This window comes from Poecilia reticulata, linkage group LG8 (genome assembly GCF_000633615.1).
Source record: "Poecilia reticulata strain Guanapo linkage group LG8, Guppy_female_1.0+MT, whole genome shotgun sequence".
NCBI lineage: Eukaryota > Metazoa > Chordata > Actinopteri > Cyprinodontiformes > Poeciliidae > Poecilia > Poecilia reticulata.
Genome location: NC_024338.1, coordinates 19,007,177 through 19,031,376, shown reverse-complemented (window position 1 = coordinate 19,031,376; position 24,200 = coordinate 19,007,177). Strand labels below are relative to the sequence as shown.

The 24,200-nt window shown below is 39.4% G+C and overlaps 3 protein-coding genes across 4 annotated transcripts in view; 1 reads left to right on the top strand and 2 right to left on the bottom strand.

The window, feature by feature from the left end:
• LOC103469083 (rho GTPase-activating protein 27-like) overlaps positions 1-3,262 on the bottom strand; it is a 37,819-nt gene extending 34,557 nt beyond the window's left edge. The window contains exon 1 of the mRNA XM_008416574.2: positions 3,044-3,262. The gene's annotated coding sequence lies outside the window, so the exon portion shown is untranslated. The remainder of the gene's footprint in view (positions 1-3,043) is intronic.
• Positions 3,263-4,708: 1,446 nt separating this feature from the next.
• LOC103469014 (MBT domain-containing protein 1-like) lies at positions 4,709-16,078 on the top strand. 2 transcript variants are annotated; one of them, XM_008416465.2, is made up of 18 exons: positions 4,709-4,879; positions 6,940-7,192; positions 8,076-8,209; positions 8,291-8,396; positions 8,485-8,564; positions 8,859-8,976; positions 9,063-9,197; positions 9,299-9,387; positions 9,913-10,011; positions 10,076-10,211; positions 10,285-10,340; positions 10,844-10,948; positions 11,042-11,189; positions 12,162-12,244; positions 13,002-13,239; positions 13,318-13,389; positions 14,267-14,437; positions 14,571-16,078. In XM_008416465.2, the coding sequence occupies exons 1-18, from the start codon at positions 4,859-4,861 to the stop codon at positions 14,681-14,683; spliced, it is 2,157 nt and encodes a 718-aa protein (XP_008414687.1). In that variant the 5' UTR covers positions 4,709-4,858; the 3' UTR covers positions 14,684-16,078. The 2 variants fall into 2 exon arrangements, with proteins under 2 accessions (XP_008414687.1, XP_008414686.1); XM_008416464.2 differs by having other exon boundaries at positions 4,710-4,879; positions 8,285-8,396.
• A 6,281-nt stretch (positions 16,079-22,359) lies between these two features.
• The window catches only part of LOC103469013 (nucleoside diphosphate kinase B-like), a 4,651-nt gene continuing 2,810 nt past the window's right edge, over positions 22,360-24,200 (bottom strand). The window contains exons 4-5 of the mRNA XM_008416462.1: positions 23,291-23,403; positions 22,360-22,610 (exon numbers count right to left, since the gene is read on the bottom strand). Of these exons, the coding sequence (XP_008414684.1) occupies positions 22,493-22,610; positions 23,291-23,403 (231 nt within the window). The 3' untranslated portion in view covers positions 22,360-22,492. The remainder of the gene's footprint in view (positions 22,611-23,290; positions 23,404-24,200) is intronic.

Below are 24,200 nucleotides of genomic sequence, written 5' to 3'. Positions count from 1 at the left end.
TTGAGAAGAAAGAAGAAAGTTGTGTTCAATGAGGTTTTGTGTCATTTCCTTCAGTGGATTTTGGTGCAGCGCCACCACATGCGAGGAGGGGAACAGATTTTCCAAGAGTTTGGTGTGTTTGACTCAGTGCAGTGAGAAAGTGAACCGCACCAGCTGAAAGTGTAAAATGTTGCAATTTTGGTCCAAGTGTCAAACCGAATCTACCAGACTATCAGGGTGAAAACACCCCAAGACCATGGTTCTGAAACCAGAATAGGTAGAAGAACATTGGCTGGCTGCTGCTGGAGTCTCCAAAACGACCAGAACCGTTTCCTCACAAACACCCAGAACAGAACCCAAGTCCACCAGGTGTTGGGTTCATTTAAACCTCCAGGAGATTTTTGTTGTTTTTAAAGATCCCAGAAACATCATGAAGACTTTCAGCCATACCACATTTAGAAGAGTGTTTCTTGTTGGTCAAAGTTCAAAGCTAATTAAGCAACCAGTCACCATGACAACTGTAGTTAACTAGCCAACTAATCTGCCCTCGTTAAACCAGAGCAGAGACGGGTCAAACCAGAAGAGAAGTTATGTTTCTGAGGACTCAGGTGAAGTTCTAGAATCTCTGAAGGAAAGATGTAGTGACAGTGATGACTAGTTCAATTTGAAAGTTTAACAGGATGGAGATCTCTTGCTGTAACTAATCATAAACTAATCTGAACTAGATTTAGTTCTTCAACAACTCCTCACACTACATTTTGTTGACAGGTTGAAGAAAAGACCACAACGTCTTTTTCTTATGTACAGACATTGATAACTTTTATATCAGGGTTTTTTCTGAGGTCTGAATATAGATAAAAAGTTGAGGTATGAGGTGAAAAATTATTATTTATACAGATGTTTCTGGGTTAAAACAGGACAGTGACTGAGACGCTTGCCCACTGGTAGAAATGTTGGTTAGTACATGTGATGGTTCTGCAGTTTGACAACTACACGTTCTCATCCACCGCTGGCCGAATGAACAATAAACTCTAAAACCTTCTGGTACCTTCATAATCTGATCCGTATTACAGATTAATCTTGGGTGTCCTGCAGTCTGGAGTCCATCAGGGATGTTCTCGGTCTTCGGGACTCCTAAAATTGTTTTCCATGAATCGGTACAATCACGTGTTCAAGAAGGTGATCTGACTATGAACCAGTTTTTTCAGTTTCCACCTCCAAGGCAAATTCTCCAGACCACAAAAACTGCTCCTGTATAAGCAACACCTCATTATCAGGTCAGAACAACGTCAGGAACTCAGGTTGGGTCCAGCAGAACAGCCGAATCTGCACCAAACATCCGATTGTTTCAACTCTCCATTAAATCAGTGTTGGTAAGACCCCTGAAGCTCAGTGGAGAAATTCATCAACTTCCAATCTGAAAGCTGTTGATTCAATTACGACTCCCCCAGCCACTGCACAAGGCATTTAGCCTCCATGTTGCCCACTAACAAGAGCATCGTTGAGCAACCAGCATGGAAAAACTCAGTTTTTAACTACAGCTGTCAAAACAGAACCAGTAAAGTCTCTCTTTCCCTCAACAGCAAGAGGGACACTCTCACCAAGACTGTATGGAAAACCCAGATTCTTTATATCCAAGCCAACAAATTCTACAAATATTCCAGATTTCACTGCATAATACAGTTTTCCCATTTTCATGGATGTTTTTCGTCCTCTAGAAATCTGGATCTTAAGGCCCTGAGACACTAGTTCGCAAGACGGTTGGATTTTGTCTCTCTGCTGTGGTTGCCTACGGTTATCTGAACAGACCACAGGGAGGGGAGGATCAGACAAGAACCAGAACACAACTGGATCCACTAGCAGAACCTGGTTGGACCTGTTATTATATTTCAAAAGAAAAAAATCTTGCCAAGTACAAATATCTTAGTACACTGGAAATAAGACAGAAATAACTTATAAGTAACTTTTCATCACATTACAGGAACTTGTTTTAAGTAGATAAGTCCTTAAAATTGATGTGAAAAGTAATAGTTCTATTGGCAAATTATTTCACTTATAAGATCAAAAAATTTTCCAATGTTATAAGTGAAATAGTCAGCCAGTGGAACCAGTACTTTTTCATCAATATTAAATAACTTTTAACAAACAATAAGGTCCTATACTCACTGAAAAGTTACTTGCAAGGTAGTTTTGTCGTATTTCAGGTGTATTGAAATATTTACATAAGAAACTAGACAGAAACACCTGGTTTGTTTTGTGTTTTTGCAGTGTAAAGACGGTTAGAGCTACAACAAGAAGCAGGATTGTACTGGACCAAGAAGAACTAGCTGTGGTGGAGGTTCCCTGTGACCGGGTCAGATGGGCGCCAGAGGACTCAGAAATATCAACCTGAGCTGCTTTGAAACAACTTCCACTCCTGGTTCTGAAACATTCTTGAGGTCCGATCAGTAAAAATGTGAAAAAATTAAAGAAGACTGACCCGTTAGAGAGAAAAGTAAGACCTTAGTAAATAAGACTTCAGCTTCAGAAGCAGGAGCCATATTTCCAGCAGAACTTCCTTGTTCCATGTTGTGCTGGGTTCAGTGTTTGCGGCATAGGAACAGAGAAATGTGCTTGGACCGGTTCCTCTCCTGAACCGTCGCTGTGTCCCATTTGAACCCAGTGGTAAACAACACCTGACAGCAGAAAACACATGAAACCTTCCTGATCTCTGGGTCCAGCATTGTACCGGAGAACCCGGGGATTTCTCCTGGAAGCTTAAACGAGTTCAGGCTCAGCGTTGGTCTGAAATCAGAACAGGGTGGGTTTTCTTTCAGCTGAACACACCCGGCCACAGAAACCAGCCAACAACACACAGACAGAACCAGCCTTGAAGCTCAGCAGCAGAGTCCCTGTTAACCAGGCCACAGAACAGAACTTCACAGTCAGGTTTACTTAAGAAGAACCTCATCTTACTTATTTCACGTGAGGAAAAAAAACTTAATAGCATTTCAGGTGCCATTTCAGCCTAGAATCATCCTATAGCACATTCCTATTGAATCCAGAGGGAGAAAGATGGTTTTACCTGCATAAGAAGTTAGATCCAAACATCCTGATCCAGTTTTTCTCTGATTCTGAATCTTTCAAACAGGTTCCTGTCTCTGAGGCTCCACCTCCGGCCGACCTGCCAGTCCCAGCATGTCCTCCTCCTCCTCCTGCTCCTTGACTTGACATCCTGTTCTTCAGAGGAATCCATGCGTAGCTGGAGTTCAGCCTGAGTTCAACAGCACCACCTTCTGGCTGTCAGTAGGTGGCGCACCTCAGTGTGAGTGTTTGCGCTACTCAACAGCACTGCTCAGCTAGCAAGCAAATGTTTGCACGACGTCCGTGAACGTAGTCTGAAAGGTGAACGTCGAATGTTCGGACCTGACGTTCAGCAGACGTTGTCTGAACATTCACTCTGAACATTCGTTCCCAGTTAATTTTCTTTTTTTTTGCTGTCATTTCACTTGATTTAGTTTTTACATATTTAAAACTTTAATGGCAGTTATTATTTTTTATCATATTTTTATTTTTCACTTCTTATACAAAGTGCATACCTCCGAATGTTGTTTGAACGTTGTTGAACGTCTTCCGGACGTTTTTATAAATGCTGCTTTAAAAAATCTTCCAAAAAACGGAGGCATTACAAAGAGCTTTATTTCTCCCTACAAAATCAATTTTAAAGATTTTTTTTGTTACTCTTGCTGTTATTCTAATAAAAACGCCTTTTCTTTGTCTTAATAAATAAATAAATAAATAAATAAATAAATAAATAAATAAATTTTCGGACTTGACGTTCGCCGAATTTTAATATATTTAAAACCTTTATGGTGGTTAATATTTTCGACAAAATCTCTCTTTTTTGTCATTTTAGAGAGTCTGAATGTTGTCTGAAAGTCACATTTTCATTTTGGGCCATATCAAAAGCATGAATGTTCTCAAAGGGCCGGTTGTGCGAGAATGTATTGACAAACCCAATAACATCCTGTTAAAATATTAATAAATAGCTGTGTGTGCTTTTGATAAATACTTCTTAAAATGTAATAATATAACATCTTCTCACATCGATCAGTCCCTCAGGATTTTGACATTGTTTTGGTGATTTATTGTACACAAAATCACTGATTTTATGGTGCTAATTTAGAAGTATCTTCAACAAATGTGATATTTGCACTTCTGTACAATAACGGAGTGTTTACAACAGAGTGTTAAGAAAAAATAAAATTGAAGTAATAACATTGCTGCAAGAATAAAGTTATAGTATTCAGAGAATAAAGTTGAAATATTAGGAGAGTTGCAGTTTTATGAGAACTAGACCAAAAATTATTAAAAATAAATAAATAAAATGAGGAATGATGAGCATCTTGTGAGCAAATGTCTATTTCGAAGTAACAACCATTCAGACACCAAATTTTGATAATGAAATGGAGGTTTTGCTCTCATTAAAATGATATTTTCTAGTAATTTTACGACATTCTTCTGGTAATATAGCATCTTTATACTACTAATATTATCAATTCATTCACATAATATTATATCTTCATTTTCGTTATTTTTTTTTATTATCTTTGTCTGGCTTTTACTCCCTCGCAGTTTTCTGCAGCCGCAGCAGAAAAATCAAACTGAGTGGAGCTGTGTTTTGTTGTTGCGTTTCTGAGTCTGTCCAGCAGGTGGCGGTGGACGCATCGCCGCCTCATCTGAACTCCACACACGAAGCGGAGCCAGCAGCCAATCAGCGTACAGCATTGAGCTTCTGAGCTGTGCTAATTGTGTTGTTATGTCTGCCGCTAGGTTTTAACCTGCCTTCCTGCGGGCTGAGGCGATCCAGACAGCGGCCTCCTGTGCGGGATCTGGCTCCATGGAGACCCCCAGAGACCCGGTGAGTCCCTGCCTCCTCTGCCCGGAGACAGACCTTTGTTCCCGCTTTGTTATGCTTGTTCGAGCCGCTTCTCCAGAGAGCAGCGATGATCGATACTGACAGACTGATTCCTGCACATACCGCGGTTACAGAGTCGGGTCATGTATGCCGAATAAAGCGATGAGTATAGATGAGTGAAGCCAAGCTGCGAGTTGAACTCCAGAACCTTGGAGCTGGATTCAAAACCGGCAGGAAGCTGGAATTGGAGGAATGCTGAAGGGAGTCTGGTGTAGTGTCCTGCAGAGTCAGAGCACCGCAGTGCAGAGCTGCAGAAACAAGATCTCATCAAGATGTAAATGAGCTGCAGATGTCTTGACAGATCTAAACATCTGATGAGGTTAAAATAAATCATACCGATGGGACCAAATGTGTTAGAGAGGGAGGAACCTGAATGATCCAAAAACCCAACTGAAAACATGGTCAGGTTCAAAAACTGAAGGGAAAAAGCATAAAAAATCCAAAGAATACCTGGAAAACTGTAGTTCTTTATTAGACTAGAGGAACCTCTCAATCCGTAGAGCTTAGACTGACAGAAATAGAAGCTAGCATTTCTGCTTTAACTGTAAATATTTAAGATTTCTCCTGAACAAAATGCACAAACAGAACAGGATGTTCACTTGTGGGATCCCTCAGGGGTTAGTACTCGGTCCTACACTCTACTTCCCTCCCGTCATGCGTGAATGTGCCACAACTTTCCAACCTCAACTTTAAATTTCACGTGAAGCAACTGTGGAAGATCTTCTTCCATCCTAACATTCCCAATCTTCTCTCCACTCTCTCTAACAGATGTTGAAAAACAAATCCACACTTCTATTGATCTTTTTTGAGATTTCAAGAACCTTCAGACGTTCAATATTATGTCCAAAACTCTTCAGTTGGGATCCTGATCCTGATAGCAGTGAGAAAATATGAAAATGTTAAGAAAGGCTCTCCATCAGCAGTCAGTCTCGCAACAAATCTAGAGAAGCCCCTGACTGAAGACTTGCTGTATGATAGTTTTATGACATTCTAACCAATAGGGATGGGGGATATTCTGAATATTTAATTTGAGTAAATCTAGACTTTTTTTCACCAGTTGACTCCTTGAGTTTCCATAGTTCAGATTAATGTCAGCACGCAGGGCGGCCATTTTGTTTGACAAGCGTGTTTTACTGCTTGTTTTTTTGGTCTTTGAATTCAGGTCAAAGACGGAATATTAGAGCCAGGCTGAGATTTTTATTTCTTAGTTATGAGAAAAAAGTCGTAATACTGAGAGAATAAAATAGTAATTTTATTTTAACTCCAACACAAAAAAACTGAAATTTAAAATGAGGAATGTTGAGCATCTTTTTAAGTTATATTTTGGTATAAGTTTTAGAGGTAACACTTAATAAAAATAAATATTTTAACACATCAGCATCAAATTATTGCCAGTAGAAGGACTTTGAAACAATCATACAATTAACAGTGTCTGTTTTGAAGAAAGAGCCACGCAGACTTCACTGATTATAGTAACTAAGCTTTTTTCTCATTAAAACAACTTTTTTCTTGTAATTTTAAGACTCTTTTTTTTGTAAAAGTGCAACTCATGACTTTTTTCCTGTAATTAAATATTTTCATAGCCTGGCCCTAATAACTCCATCTCAAAACTCATAGAAGGATGATTGAAATAAAAGCCAATTTTGAAAAAATATTTTTAGAAAATAAAAGTGAGCAAAAAAAAATAAAGTATTAAAATTGGAAATCGGATCTGGTATGAAAAAAAATTAGATTTCATATCTCAATATCCAAAAAGCAGAAACAGCAAAACTTCCTGAATGACACCATCAGCAGGTGTCAAGCACTGCTAATCCACCTCCTTTGCTTTTCTGGCCATATGGATGGAATCTCAGTAGAGATGTTGAAGTTGGGGATAAAGTCCTTGATGGATGGAGGGTTTGAACTTCCTTCTCTCTCTACTCTTTGTTCTCATCGCAGTTTTAAGGAAGGACTAAATCCTTTTCTCTTCATAGTTGGTTTCTGTTTCATGTGCCTGTCCTCAGGTGGAGCGTCCGTCCAGGAAGCGGCAGGACTCCTTCGGGATGCTGGACAGCCTGGAGGAGGACCGCAGCAGCTGCAGCTCAGACTCCAGCGGCGGCAGCGGTGCGTCCAGCCCGGAGGACAGCGAGGATGAAGACTTCGGCGTGGGCGGAGTCGGCCATCAACTCACCACCTCTTCATCCTCCTCCTCCTCCCTGATGCTCATTAAGACCAACGGACAGGTGTACACCTACCCCGACGGCAAGGCGGGCATGGGTCAGTCAGAAGAGTTTCCACAAATTAAAACTTTGTTCTCAAGCATCATAGATACAGTAGATAGAAAATAAAACAAGAAAAAAAAAACAAGCCACACTTTATTTAAGTTTTTATGTCAAATGCAGCAATTTCCCCAAACCCCCCCAAAAATTCCCAGTTAGGGCTATTTAGCGCAGTGTCTTTCCACCAGGGGGCGCCACAACTTTGGGAGAAAATATAAAAAATGAGTAATAAATATTTTATTAGTATCAAAAACATTTTTTACGATAGAATATTAAGCCTCATTAAGAAAACAAAACAAAATAAAATTATGAGATAAAGTCAAATTTACGAGAATAAAGTCGCCATATTTTGGGAATAAAGTAATAATATTACGACTTTATTCTCGTACAAGTTTATTCTTGTAACATTATGACTTTATCTCGCATTTTATTTATTTTTAATTATTTTTTCTTAGTATGGCTCTAATACTCTATTGTATTTTTTTCAATCATTATAATATTTAAAGTAACAACTTATTTAAACATTATTTTCCATGTTTATGTTCTGGCTGAGAGTCAAATTTATCAAGCTGCTTTTCTCCTTAAAGTTAGCTTAGCAATCGCAAAATGGAGAAATTTCTGTCAAGAAATAAGACAGTGGAGGACAAAACTCTAAGAACTGGAATCAGAAGGTATGAGTTGGTATTTAAGTATAAAAAAGAGGATGAAAGTGATAAAAACATTCTGAAAGTTGTTTGTTTGCATATTTTGTAGCATTGTCTGTGTGGTTCTTCAGCCAGAAGCTAATGCTGGTTGGAGGCCATGATGTGGAAAAGTTTGTGCACCCCTGAGGTAGCAGACCTCAGCAGGTGGTAGTTTTTCTCTCCGTCGTTGTTTTTTAGCCACCTGTGAGATGTGCGGGATGATCGGCGTCCGGGACGCTTTCTACAGTAAAACCAAGCGCTTCTGCAGCGTCTCCTGCTCCAGGAGCTTCTCCTCCAACTCCAAGAAGGCCAGCATCCTGGCCAGGCTGCAGGTGAGCCCGACCCGGTCCGATCAGAACCTCCCAGAACCCGGGAAGGTTCTGATCTGCTTCCTGTCTGTTTGAAAGGGGAAGCCGCCCACCAAGAAGGCCAAAGTTCTGCAGAAACAGCCTCTGATGACCAAACTGGCTGTGTACACCCAGCACCAGTCCAGCCAGCAGGGCGGCGCCAGAAAGAGCGGTGGGTAGCAGCAGAACCTTCCTCACTCATCATCATCATCGTCATCACAAACATGGCGGCTTTTTAACGCTGGCGGTGCATCCTGCAGTCTCTGTGGACGTGTTTGACTGGGGGCGTTACCTTGGAGACGGAGAAGTGACGGGAGCGCCGGTCAGCTGCTTCAAACACGTGAGTTCATCTCCTCAGCTCCATCTTGGTTTCCATGAGTCAAAGTCGAGGTCTGAGGGCCAAATGTGGCCCACCGTAACTTTTAATGTGGCCCTCCAGACTCCAGATGCTAAATGAAACCAATCAGTTTTCTGAGATTCCGCGATTGTGGAAATTCACAGAAAGTCACCAGATCCCAGCATTTTTTCCATCAGTCTTAAAATAAAAAGCTGTTCAGAAATGGGTGCAAATTGTTTTCCCCAATAATTGTATTATTTTGTCCCCAAAGTTCTTTGGACTTCTCCGTGTGTCCAGGTTCTGATGGGGAAGTCGTGGGGCAGCGTCAGTGAAGGAGTCCGGGTCGAGGTCCCGAACACCGACAGCGGTCTGCCCATGAAGGTCTACTGGATCGCCAGCATCATCAAGCTAGCCGGTTAGCGCCCAGAGCTCAGCTGATGCATCCAAGCCTTCATCTGGGGAGGTTCTGGTTTAACGGACGGGTTCTGGTTCCTCCTGCAGGTTTTAAGGCCCTGCTGCGCTACGAGGGCTTCGACAGCGACTCCACCCGGGACTTCTGGCTGAACCTCTGCGTGCCGGACATCCACCCGGTGGGCTGGTGCGCGGCCGGAGGGAAACCGCTGGTTCCTCCACAGAGTGAGTAAGCGATTCTGACGGACCCGATCCTGGGGGGTTTTCTGCTGCAGACCGACCCGTTTGGTTTGATTTCTGATTGGCTGATGTTTTTCTGTCTGCAGCCATCCTGCACAGGTTCGCCAACTGGAAGACCTTCCTCATTAAGAGACTGACCGGGTCCAAAACTCTGCCGCCAGACTTCTCATCGAAGGTGACGCATGAATCAGAGGCTTTCAGTTCGGTTCTGCTCATTCAGCTTCCATCATTATGGAGATTTTTTTTTTTCAGGATTAAACTATCGATTTTGCAGATTAAACCTGAAAACTGTGATAGCTGCATCTGAACATCAGCAAAGTTATAAATGAGCCAAATTGGATTTAATAAGAAATTAAATTTTGTTTTTTATCGTGCTGAGATTACAGGTATGAAGCATAAATGTTGGTAAATAAAACTAAATATTGTTCCAAAACTGATTGAAATGTCCGGAAAGTTGTTGAATTTTGATACGTTGGATTTGTATAAATCCTGAAGAGGTAAATTTTCATGCAGAGACGACTTCAGAAAACTCCACAAACCTGTTAAAACGCTCAAATCAATTGTTGATTTTGTGTTTCTGTCATATGAAGCACTTTGAGTTGCCTTATTGATGAAATGTGCTGTTCAAACAAACTTGATTGATTGATCTGAGCCGCTGCTTGACGTCGTCTTCCTCCTCCTCCTCTTCCTCCTCCTCCAGGTGCAGGAGAGCATGCAGTTCCCCTTCAAGAAGCAGATGAGGGTGGAGGTGGTGGATAAGACCCACCTGTGTCGGACTCGGGTGGCTCTGGTGGAGCAGGTGAGCGTCTGTCCGGTCGGACGGTTCCAGCGTTTCCGTCTCCTTGACGACCGTGTCGTTGCAGGTGATCGGCGGGCGGCTGCGGCTCGTCTACGAGGAATGCGACGACGGGACGGACGACTTCTGGTGCCACATGTACAGCCCGCTGATCCACAGCATCGGCTGGTCCCGCTCCATCGGACACCGCTTCAAACGATCAGGTGGGCGTGGATTAAATCTGGCGGTGCGGATGAAGGAGGGATGGATGGACAGTGATTGTTTTTCTGTTTTCAGATGGGACGAGGAAGCTGGACAGACAGACGGACGCTCCTGGACAGCTGTTTGCCAAGGTGAGCCTCAGCTGGGCTCACAGTTCATCTTTTAAATCTGTTTTCATGCATTTTAAACCTGTTTAGATGTCAAATTTAATCGATTTTAACCATATTTTACATCTGCAGCCTTTTCAAGTTGTTCTTATTAAGCTGAAAGTTGCTAGAAAGTATTTTAAAACTAATTCTCACATTTTCTGGATTTATTTTTACTAATTGACCTGATTTTAATTGGGTTTCAGTCGTTTCAAACCAAAAATTTTTTTTTTATTATTTAAAAAAATAATTATTTATCTGCATTTCTAATATTGTATAAAAATGCTTAAGGGGTTAATTGAAAAATCTGCAGAATGTGCCAGTTCTTTTGTCCAATTAATCGATTAATCGTTGGAATAATTGCTAAGATAATCATTAGTTTATCCCTCGTTTTAATCATGGTCATTACATCAGACTATTCCATCTTCTGACCACCAGGGGGCAGTTTAACACCTGTAAACCTCAGAGCGATGTCCTCTGTCCCCCAGGTGAAGGAGGTGGACCAGACCGGACTCTGGTTCCAGGACGGGATGAAGCTGGAGGCCATCGACCCGCTGAACCTGTCTGCCATCTGCGTGGCCACAGTGAGGAAGGTGAGGAGGAGGAAGAGGAGGAAGAGTCCGTCCCGCTCAGACGGGCGACTCAAACTTCTCCGCCTGACCTGCAGCCTCCATCGCCTCCCGCAGGTTCTGGCAGACGGATACCTGATGATCGGCATCGACGGCTCGGAAGCAGCCGACGGCTCCGACTGGTTCTGTTATCACTCCACGTCTCCGTCCATCTTCCCCGCTGGGTTCTGTGAGATCAATAACATCGAGCTGACGCCCCCCAGAGGTACGTCCGGCTTCCTGCAGCTGCAGGTTTAAAGAAATGCATGAATATCCTGTTAAATCGGATGGTTTCTGAAAACCTGGAAAGAACAGAAGCAAAGGAATACACTGCAAAAACACAAAATCTTACCAAGCATTTTGTTCAGTTATACTGCAAATATCTTAATACACTTGAAAAGATAGAAAACTAACTTACAAGTAACTTTTCAGCAAGCTCAATAATTTAATATTGGCAGGTTATTCCACTTGTAATTTTTTTCTCAATTTCATAAAGTGAAATAATCTGCAAGTGGAACTAGAAGTTTTTCATGAATATTGAAATAATATTCATGAAAGTCTTTTGACTTTAATCTATATTTTGCTAAAAAGATACTTGTAATAAGTTAGTTTTGTCTTCTTTCCTGTGTACTAAGACATTTACACTGTAAACTAAACAAAAATACTCCGAGAGATTTTGTGTTTTTGTAGTGTATCGCTTTGTACGCTGTTCCAAACCAACTTTATTTATAAAGCACTTTAAAACAATCACAGCTGATACAAAGTGCTGTACATTAAAACACAACATAATAAAACAATTAAAATAAAATAAAATAAATAAAAACTTAGTTTAAATACAAAAACATACAATTTAAAACTAGATCCCGCTGGTGTTGAAAGCCAAGTAAAATAGATGGGTTTTAAGACGAACTTTAAAATATAGTTCCCAATAAACTAAAGTGTTTGAAGAAATCAGAAGATTTTTTTTGTTTGTTTTTCAAATTCTTGATAAAATTTCTGATTGGAAAAATTGGAACCAAAAGCTTCTGTACGTCCAGGACAGAACATTAATATTGGGAAGGAAACGGGTGGGAAGTGGGAAGTTCTTGGAAAAGTTGTGAATTAAAAACCTCTTAAGATGGAGATGAGTAGATTTGGAAAGTTTTGGAATGTCCTGGAAGCGTGGAGGGATGACGCTCCGCCTGTTTCTCCTCCTCAGGCTACGCCGGTCTTCCCTTCAGGTGGTTCGAGTATCTGAAGGAGAGCAAGTCAGTGGCCGCTCCGGTCAACCTCTTCAACAAGGTCAGACAAAGAACAGATGGATTCTGAACTACTGAAGCGATTAATCGTGATTAATCGATTGTTAAAATAACGTCAACTAAAGTAGAAATCAAATATTTGTTGACTGTAACATAAAGACTAAGACTGAGTTTTTCACAGTATATTTTAAGCTGCAGATGCATTTTTTCCTAAAATTGATCAATTCTGCCTTTGCACCTTAGCCAATAAAATGTTTTTCCTATTTAAAAAATGATTTGACTTTAATGTATTTTCACTGTTGTACATAATAGGCCTAAGTGGTTCACTGAGTAATCTGCACAGTGTGCTAAGTTTTTATTTTATTACATCTTACTACAGTGAAATAATCTGGCAGTGGAATTAGAACTTTTTCATTAATATCGAGGAGTTATTGTCTTAAAACAAGCTGAAAAATTACTTTAAGCTAGTTTTGTTTTATTTATATTGTTCCAAGATATTTGCACAAACAAAACTTTGTTTTTAACTTATTTTTTGCCTGGCTCCTGAAAAGTGGCTCCACTCCACAATCCTCCTTCCACTAAACTTTACCCATCGACTAATTTCTGATTTTGAAGCAGATTACCACTATTGTTTGGACATGGAACAGATTCTTTTAATTTTGTGCTTAAAGTTTGGCAGCAGAATTGACCCTCAGAACCACAGGAACCCAGAAGAACCCATCAGGAACAGTGGAGTTGCCGTGACGATTCGTCTACCAACCAGGCTGAGCGTTTAAACTCTGCTCTCTTCGCTCCGACAGGAAGTCCCGAACCACGGTTTCCGTCCTGGGATGAAGCTGGAGGCCGTGGACCTCATGGAGCCGCGGCTCGTCTGCGTCGCCACGGTGACCAGGATCGTCCACCGGCTGCTGCGGATCCACTTTGACGGCTGGGAAGACGAGTACGACCAGTGGGTGGACTGCGAGTCCCCGGACCTGTACCCGGTGGGCTGGTGCCAGCTGACCGGGTACCAGCTGCAGCCGCCGGCCGTTACCGCGGGTAACCCTCACCTGGTGGGGGGGCTGAGGCAACATGCTAACCCAACATGCTAATAACCCAGGCGTTTGTTGGCTTCAGGGTCCAGAGATCTGCAGTCTGCCGGATCCAAACAGAGGAGGAAGTCCCAGCAGTACCGAGGACAGAAGAAAAGTTAAGAATCGATTTTTAATCCAACTGATGGAAGTTTTACAGATTTGGTTCTCCATCTTGAGTCTGTCTCCATGGTGACAGACTCAAATTTTACTTATTGCGATAAACAATAATATTGTTGTTTTGAGACCATTTTCAAATAAACTTTAAATTCTAATGAACATTTAACGCTGGAACTGGAAAACATTTTAAATATCCAAAATAAATAAATAAAACAACAGAAACAACAAATAAAATTAACTATAACTTCTATGTAAATAAAATTCTCCTTCAAATAAAGGTTTAGTTGAGATCAAAGAACCAGACTGAAGACTTTTATCATCCAGTTCCTGGGTTAGAGAAAGAAAAGAGAAAAGCATTAAATCATGAAAATTTAGTTTAATTGATTAAATGCGTCACAGCAGCGTTCTGTCTCTGGAAGTGATGATGTACAGAGGCGTTTATGGATCGACTTTAAGGAAGAACAAAGGGAGCCGACAGTATCGTCACAAGATCAAAACTAGATGAAAAGGAAAGCAAAGCTAACGGCCTTTTGCAGAGCATTTCCTGCAACTTCTGTAGAGAAGTTTGTTTATATGTGAACTCAGAGCCATGATTAGGATGCGACGCACTATAAGTTCATAAAAACAATAATTTTCAGACATTTTTTACGTCCGGCTTCTTCTGGTGCAGAATTATGACGCATGTGTTGCATCAATGACATAAAATGACCGAAACGTTTTAAAAACAATCTTATACAGATCCAATTTAGTTCCAAATATGGAAGTAGCACAAGTCCTGTTTGTTTTTTGTTTTGGTTGACAAAAATCGATTTGTTTCGCCTCCGCCTGCTGTTTTAACAGACAAATCTAAAAATGTTTATCCGACTGTGTGCCAGAGAGGAAGTTACCCGTTGCTAAGCGCCCCGTCAGCCTCTCCGGCTCCATGGTAACGGGAGTTCCCAGGAACCTATCAGGAGACGAGAACGAGACGCCGCCTGACTACCCGTCGCCGCCTCCTCCGGCCTCGGCCGCCCAGCCGCCGTCCGCCGACGCGGAGGGCAGGGCAGGTAAGACCGTTTAAACCAGCCAATGAGACGCTTTGGTGCTCCAGCTGCTCGGTCAGTGGTTATTCTGAAGGTCAGCGAGTTTTTTTTTTTTTAGAGTAACTGGACTTGACTGATGGTAACTTTGTGCCTTCAGGTCTGCAGATGGAGATTCACAACAACACAGGAGGAACGAATTCCTCATTCCAGCGAGCGGCGCCGGAAACCAACGGGTCGTCCCGAGATTTCCTGGCCAACAAAGATCAGTAAACTTTGCTTCTTCACCATCGAACCATTTACTGTGACGAACTATTAACTGCCGCCCGCTTCACCTCATTGGTTTCCTTCCACAAACCAACCAACTCTTTATTCTTCTGAAGCAAAACGACCTGAAAAGGAAGAAAATTTAAGCTGATCGATGTGATGCATTCGGGTGCCGTCAGGACAATGCGGCTCTCATGAAGTGTTTCAAGTTTGGAAGTTTTCTCCTTATTTAAAACAGTTTTTTGCCTTTGATGTCTCCAACAGGAGAGAAAATTTGAAGGCTATCCTGGAAATTACATCTTACTTTGCATAACTTTAAATTTTGATGACTGAATTTACTTTTTGTTACCTGATATTTCCCTAATTCCTACAAGGATAGGTATTGGATCATATGAGGCGCCTTTTTAACCTGGTAGGAAGAGGAGAGCTCAATTATAACAGGTACTCTGACTGAAAGAGACTTTATAATACTGATGAGTTCCCAGTAGCCATTAGCTCATTTTGTATTTGCACCTCTAAGCTGTGAGAAGGTATGATGTAAGTTTTAGAAAATAACCCAGAAAGATAACCTCCACATTTCAGAAAAGTACCCCAAAAGTCATGGGACAGGAAGGAAACCACTGAGGTACAGAAGGTAACATTTAAGTTACAGAAAAGTAGCCTTGAAGTTACAAAGTAACTTTTAAATTAGAAGTAAGAATCCTCAAAGTCACAGGAAGGTAACTTCTAAGTTTAAAGGAGCTAACGTTCACGTTAGCTTCAGAGGGGAACTTCTTAGTTACATTAATGCGACCTCTACGGTGCTGAACAACAGCCTCAAAGGTTCAGAAAGTAACATTTCAGTTACAGGACAGTAACTTAAACTAGAGGAATGTGACCTCTAAGGTACAAGAAGGTAATTTAAATAACTTCTAAGTTACAGAAAGTAGCCTTGAAGTTGCAGGAAGGTAACCTCTAAGGTTCAGGAAAGTAGGATTGAAGTTACAAAGTAACTTTTAAATTAGAAGTAGGTAACCTCTAAGTTACAGGAAGGTAACCTGTAAGGTTCAAGAAGCTAATTTAAGTTACCAGAGGGGAACTTCTTAGTTACATTAATGTAAACTCTGAGGTACTGAACGATAGCCTCTAAGGTTCAGAAAGTTAAGTTACAGGAAAGTAACTTAATTAGAGGAAGGTGACCTCTAAGTTTCAGAGAGGTCATTCAAGGTTACAGGAAGATAAAATTCAAGTTACAGGAAGGTTTCCTATATGTTGCAGAAAAGTAGCCACTTAAATTTGAAAAAAAAGAAAAAGTACCATATAAAAAGCAGATATATTAAATACTGTTAGAAAATATTTAATACGTTTTATAAGATTCTTTTGTCTTTAAATTTCTAAAACAAAAGTGAAAATTAAATTAAATTAAATATACACAAAATAGAATAAAATGTTGACATAAAGCAAATTTATCTTTACAGTTTGATTTTGAACTTTAAAAATATCCAAAATCTCCTGAAATTCTTCTGATACCTCAGAAACCAGAATTTAGATAAGCTGCAGAACAAAAAAGGTTTAATTTGATTAAACAGATTTTAACAAAAATATATTTGATTTAAAGAAGAAATACTTTATTCTAATTTAGTTTATTAAATTAACATTTTATTACCTCTTCTCTCTGTGTGGCGTCCATGATATAAAACAATATAAATGTAAAGTTTGATGTGTTTTTGATGGTCAGTGAAGGAAGTTTTTCTGTTTTCATTCATGCAGAAGATGAACTCAAAGTTCAAAAGTTGAATTCTGCGTCTGTAACGTTAAACGTCGCATTTTCTAGAAGAAAATAAATCTATTGCATTTCATGAAGCTCTGAAGGTTTTATAGACTGAATTAAACTGATTTTATGAGACATTTATTTTTACATTCTAGTAAAAAATTGTCAGAATTAGAGCCTAAAATCTAAATTAAATGTAAAAATGGAAGCCAGTTTCTCCAAAGGACAACTTACATTTCTTTTGGTCAGTATTATTTTTTGTGTTTTGATTTTTTTGGTCAAAGAAAAAAGTAGAAATAAAAAGAATGAAGGGAACTGGATGTATTCATGATTCTAGTTTACATGTACTCATTTTTATTTAGTAAATCCAATTTTTATGGAAGCTTTTAACTGCCATAATCTTGGAAATAAATTCAGGAGCAGTTTCTTGTTCAAATTAGTTTTACACGTGTTTTCTATCTCGTTATAATGGACACATTTTGCATCTTTTAATGAGAAACTCGTTTTTTTAATTTTGTCATAAGAAACATTCTCATTTTAACAAGATGTGTTTTATTTCTAGTTATAACAGAAATAACGAGACTTAAAAGTTTCTCATTTTAACGATATAAAAATATCTTCCTGTGACAGATTACGACTCGATATATTTCGTTTATAAGTCATGTGAATCTCATTATAATGAGATTTTAAAATTTTGCTTCTCTTGAATTTATTTCCAAGTTCTGGCAGTTAAGCTCTTCCGTAAAATGTACATTTTTAAAAGAAGTGAGTGACATGTTTTATATTTGCTCGTAACGAATGTCTGAATCTTATTTCCCTGGGAGAAAAAGGCTTCCTCTCCTCTCATCTCATCGATTGTCTGTCGGTAAACCCGGGCCCGGCTCCCAGTTTATCATGACGAACCGGAACCAGTGCCAACTGGTTTCTGTTGTGAGAAAACAATCATGTGTCCTGGTGCTTTATGTGGAGGATTCAAAGCTCTTTCTGGGAGGATTTCTATGCTCTCCGCTTGTGTTTTTATAAATATGTTGGATTTTCTAAGAGCAGAACATGCTGAAGGTCTTCCTCGTCACTTTCTGACGCCGGCGCGTCAGACTGAACCGGTGCATCATGGAGCAGAGTTCGATCCCACAGGAAGTGAATCAGAATGACCTCAGAGGCTCAGAGCTGATCACACTGTAAAAACACTAAATCTTACCAAGTTGTTTAGTTTCTACTGCAAATATCTGAGCACATTTTAAATGAGACTAAACTAACTTATAAGTAACTTTTCAGCGAGATATAGGAGTGTTTTTAGTAAATAAAAGTACTAATTTTACTCCTTATAACAGAATGTTATCAGTGAAATAATCTGCCAGTGGAACTAGTACTTTCTCTTCCATATTAATGAATTATTGACTTAAAACAAGCTCATATATCTTGGTGAAAAGTTGGTTGTAAGTTACTTTTCTCTTATTTCAAGTGAAATAAAATATTTGCGCTAACGCTAGACCAAAAACATTGGGTAAGATTTTGTGTTTTTGCAGTTTAGGTGATAGTTTTGGACTGATTTACTCAAAAAATGTTGAGTATTTATTTCAAACACATGGAAATCTTTCTGATTTCACTTATTATTAATATGAAAACTGCAGTCTGAACAGTAGATGAGTCCGTTTACAGTATAGCTAAAAAAGTGAAGCGGTCATGAGACGTTTCTCCTGTGGGACATCCTGGTTGTCCAGCAACCTCTGCTCTTTATGCTGTTAAATGTGAAAATAAAGCTGAAGATCTTCAGAAAAGAATCGTTTTTAGAGGAATCTGTTGATGTTTGTGGATTGTTGTGAACTTTTCTTGACTTCCCATCAGTTCGAAGGTTTGAAGATGACAAACGGATCTGGATCAGCTTGCTGTAACTGTCTGACTACAGTCGTGTGTTGATGTTCTGATGAAGGTTTTTATACGTTGTGCAATTTTTTGGCAGCATGATTGTGAAGAAATATTTCATCTAGATGTGAAATTTTTATGCAATAAAAAGAAAAATCTCAAGAGTCTCTGCTAGCAAATATATTCATTCATGCATGAATGACGAGAAGAGGTAGACTGGGATTTTGTTTTACAGTTGTAATTTTCTACCAATATGGATCTAGGATCCGTCCTGTCAGGTTCTGGTCGGACCAGAGAAATGTGACATGCAGAACCTGGTTCCACCTCATTCCTCTCAGTAGAACAGCTGCTCATTAGTTTCTCCTCATCCTCTCTCAATAAATCATCAGAGCTCCTTAACATGCCTTCTGGTCTGGAAATGGATCCTAACACAGTGATTTATTACCGGGTCAGAAGAGATGATACCGAGTCAAAACCAAACGGGGCGTCTCCTGGTCTCATGTCCAACCCACTGACCTCGGCCCATGCAGAACAGACTTTGTGTCGAGTCAGGGAATAAAACTTCATAGACTAGGGAGTCCAAAGTGCGGGCCGGGGGCCATTTGTGGCCCTCTGAAGGATTTTGGGAGGTGGTTGATGCAGATGGACACATTTTTCAACAATCTTTACAGATAAATAACTTCTTAAGAAAATATTTGGCACAAAAAAATAGATTCCCATTTATTAACACGTTTTTTATCATTCATGTTAATTTCGAAGCAACTGGAATAACAAACATTGACCTTCTATTCCTAAAATGTAAATATTACTTCTCATACAAGAAAACAACCAGAAGAATTAGGAAACTGTTGGTCTTGACATACACAACCATAGTTTGTTCATTTTAGTACAATTAAAATTGTTTACTTTATTACTGAAAAGCTACAATAAACAAAAGGCTGGAAAAGTTTGTTTTAAAAATGTATGACTTTGGTTTGCCCAAGTGCTTTCAGCTTAACATTGGCCCTCGTTTCAAAAATTGGTTATGAACCACCGATTTGATTCGGGTGTTGAGCCACAGAAACATGTGAACATGGAGGCTGATGTTGGATACCACAACTCTGCAGCGCTGGAGTAATTGGTCCTCTCTCTCCAATTGTGACAAAGGTACACGGTGGTTGTCCTTGGTAACGGCAAAGATTAGCCTGATTCAAAACTACAGCAAAAATATTAAGAAATATTAACTTTGTACCCAGAAAATATCCTTAATGAAGTATCGGATTAGAAGGTTTGAGAAGTAAATAATATCATCAGCATATGATGGTACTTTGTGGTCAAAGTGAACCACGATTAGCTGAACATGTTGACCTTAATATGTTTTCATTTTCCTATCAACTAAAAAAAAATAGCAGTTTGACACATAAAAACTCAATTACTTCAAAAATGTTATATAATTTCACCCAGGGAGGTCGCCATTTTTTCACTTGCTGGGTTGATGTTGGGTCCGTTCTGTACTGGAATCTACAGAGTAAACACGAGAAGGCTAACTTTACCTGAGTTGGCTGGTGTTAAATTAGACAATGCCACACTCTGTCACTGTTGGCTGTAATTTAAGAACAAAAAAATAGTGAGGCGAGTCTGGATCGATTCCCAAAGAGCCGAACATTTCTGAACGTACATTTGTGCTCTCAACATTTCTCTCCAGAAATCTTTGAGTCATTTGTATAAGCAAAATTTATGAAGGAGCTAACAGGTGGTTGTTACCCTCTCAAGCTTAAAACAAATGCTGTGGCGTTAGTTTTTATCCAGGAAGCCTATAAAGCCAGCCAGCAGCCAGCAACCAAAAGACACTTAAAGGATAAGGGAGCCATTGCTACTGAATGTGAAAACATGGACTACTTACCAACCAGAGGTATGTGTCATTCATCGTTTCCTTTATGAAGCTGAAGTTAGTAGCAGCAGTTGTTCCACCAACACTTTCCTCTTCCTCCGTTTGCTCCTCATCTTCATTACTCCTTGTGATTTCTTCATTTCCATCCATTTGAACGCGCTCCGGTTCAAACTGAAAAAGCTTAACGGCTTTACTCGTCACTGATTTAACTGGACGGAACTACTAGCGCGATCAGGCCTAGCATACATAATTTACCCAGAATGCATTGTAGCGTAACAACATGGCGACGATAATGCGACAATATTTAATTTACCTTTTTAAAACCAAAAGAGGCTACAGTGTTTTTACTGTATTGCTTTTACATCTAAAATAAACATTTCTCAGATATTGTCTTCTGTAATAACTAGCTTTTGAAGGCTATGATGTTTTTATACCCGCTCTTCTTGGGTTTAATGATCATAGTAAACAAATCTTTTGGGTTTGTTGCTCCATTACACTGAAATCTGCTGAAAGACTTAAAGTTGAAGGAAATTGTCACTGTTAATGTAATTAAAGTCACTACTAATCACTTTGTAAATTATCTGACTAATATCAAGTATTTTAGTCCTATTTTTCTTTTATGGGTGTGTTTGCGCTTTAGATAAAAGTCACATGGATGTGCTTCAAGTCTGTTTCTGTCCTCATTTCATCTGCCTGTAAAAGGAAAGTCATGCCAGCCCACCAGCTGTCCAGATCTACCTGGACCAGAGCCTGATGTGTTTCCCTGATGATGGAGGATAGGATTCAGCTGATGGTTCAGCATCCGCAGCATGACTGATATCCTGCCAGAAACGTGTAGATCCCCCCCCTCCCGCCTTCTAAAAACAGCTTCCTGGACCGCATGCTGACACCAGACACTCGCCGTACTGGACACCTGCCGGACTCGCTGCAGTCTGATGATCAGATTTATGCAACTCAGGTGAAACTCTCATGTAAAAAAAGAGGACCATGTTTATTAACACAGCAATATTTCATTCCCTGCAACCGCTTTTGTTGTTTTTAAGAGGTTTGGTCCAGTTTTTCAGGAGTTTTTTTCCTGTTGCTTGTTAACAAAATTGACTCGTTCCTTGATTTTAGCAGCCCTAACTTATGTAAGATGACCTGCACTGCAAAAAACTAAACCTTTCCAAGTAAGTTTCTGGTGCATTTATCTTAGAAAACTTGTTTTAAGTCAATAATTCCTTAATGCTGATTAAAAGGCTCTCGCTGATTGTTTCACATAAAAAAATATATCTTGATATAAGTGAAATAATCTGCCAGTAGAACCAGTACTTGCTTCTGTTATTGCAGCTAGAAACTAGAGATCAGGCTGAAGTCTGGGTGTAGTGATGACCTCTGACCTGAACCTTCAGAGCCACATAAAGACGGTTACAAAGTCGGCTTTCTATCCCCGGAAGAACATTTCCAGGTTTAAAGGACAAAAGTCTTAGCAAGATGTAGACCGGGTGTCTGTAAACGGCAAGATAAAGAACTATAATGTTTTTAAATGTAGATATAATACGACATGCAGATTTTTAGCAGTTAATTCTGCAATATTTGCATTGAATTTCTACACAGAATGGCACTAAAAGCAGAAAAGTGCCGCTTGGTATTTATCTAATTCTAATTTGAATTTATTTTACAAGGGGGCCATGCATATAAATCAACATTAGTATGTTAAAACAACCATGTAACAATGCCAGATTTAGCCACTGGGGTTAATTTTCATCTGTAGTTTTCTGGTAGTTCTGGCTCTGCATCCCCGGAACCAGAACCAAAAATGGAGAAACAGAATTCAGCTTCTATTCTCCATGAATCTGAACAAACTTCCAGAAAACTGTAAAACATCTGAAACACTGATATCTTTTAAATCTAGACTAAAATTCCACCTGTTTAGAGCTGCTTTAGATTGATAATAATTAAAAATTGATTAATATATTTCATGTACATTTGCTTGATGATGGATATTGATAAAATGTATTTATTGCTATGTTATAATTTGTTACTTTATTACGTTTTTACGGTTTAACTGCGTTTCAGCTGAAATGTGCGACACAAATAAACTTTACTGAAGAAAATTGTGAAACGATCTTTATCGTGATTTTTTTTTTTTTTTTGCTTTTGACAGTTTTTTTTCCTGTTCATCTCGATCATAACTGTGATATGATTGAACTCAGACACTTCGTGGTCAACATGAGACTTTATTGATCAGTGCTGCATGTTTGGTGAGACTGGTAAAAACCAAGGTAGAGGATCGACTGTAGAGTGGGCGGGGTTTAGTGGATGGGTGGGCGGAGCTCCAGAGGGGCGGGGTTTACTCGTACAGGAAGGCCTGAGTGGCGGGGGTCCAGTTGACGAACTCCTCTGCCTTGAACCAAAGATCGATCTCCATCTTGGCGTTATCCAGGGTGTCGCTGCCGTGGATGATGTTCCTGTGGACACAGTCGGGTCCAGATCAGTGACTTATAGTTTTATTAATTAACCAATCAGCATCTGGTCGATTCTGTCTGGAAATATTAGTTTCTTCTAAAAAAGAAGTCGTTTTCCCCATTTTGTTAAATGAAAACCTCAAGATGTATTTACTTTTTTTGATTTTTTTTGTTGCATTATCATTTATTAGTTTTCCAACAAAAAATAATTAGTGGTCATTTCTAATTATATTTTTACTAATGAAGTATTTTATATATTTTATTATAATTAATTAAATAATTTATTTTAAATTTTATCTGAAATAATACATTTTAAGCATTTCTAATTTTACTGCCTATCTCACCTATATCACATTAACAAGCTGCTTCCTTTTTTATTTAATGCTTTTTTCATGTATTTTAGGAATGTGTGGCATATATGTTTTATTTTTAAATGCATTTTTATTAGCAAAAATATATATTTTTTAATTGATTCTAATGTAAGGCTGTGTTTTAATGTTTATTTTTCTGTTTGTTCTCATTAAATTACTTTTTTCCTCATTTTTCTGGATATTCCTTGAGAACAAACCTCTTCTCGGACCTCAGTAATGCCATTTGTGGTTAAGTTTTTGATTATATTGAATCTTTGCAGTCATTTCCTGGTGCGTTGTGCAGGTTTTGCAGCGTTGCCATGGTTTCCTCACCTGCCGATGTTGATGCACAGGTCTCCACGGATGCTGCCGGGCTTGGAGTCAGCGGGGTTGGTCTCACCCAGCATCATCCTGGCCAGCTTCACAATGCTCTGACCCTCCCAAACCTGAAACACAAATACAAACACAGATGTCTTGGAGATTTCCTTCAAAAATAAACTTCAAACTTAACGTGGCTCTAACGGGTTTTTATGAAGTTACTTAAATGGTTTTAAGAATGTAAAGAAACCATCTAAAATAAACTGGTCACTAGTGGGATCTGTACTGGTAAGTACGGTGTTATTAGTGTCATGATATGGGACTAATTATCTAGTTTTAATACAAAACAGAGTTTTCTTTGGTGGTTAACTAGTTTTAAAAACCCAGCCGGTTTCAAACTGGTTAAATTAGTCATAGCTTCAGCACAGGAGAGCACGGTGTTGGAGGTATCATGATGAGGGATTCTTTATGTCAGTGGGAACATGGAGTAGGTGATATGGAATTTTATTGCAATATTTTGTGATGTGATGATGATGATTAGTATTAAAATAAAACCTACTTATCACTTTTTTAGGTGATAAATAGTTTTGCAGGATGGTGGAAGCACGACGAACAGAAACATTATTCTTTAAAAACGTTCCCATCTGAAACAGATTTCTTCAAAACGCAACTTTAAAAAGTGTGAATCACCCACTTTACTGAGCTTTATCGTATTTGTGAATTTAGTGATATTTATTAATGCTCTCCTGGCAGAAAATGTGGAGAAAATATAAAAAAATAACATTTACGATCATACTGTATGTCCTCTGTGTCTCCATGGTAACACCTAGTGGACAAGCAGCTGTTCTCTGTGTCTCCATGGTAACACTCTGTGGACAAACAGCTGTTCTCTGTGTCTCCATGGTAACACTCTGGACAAGCAGCT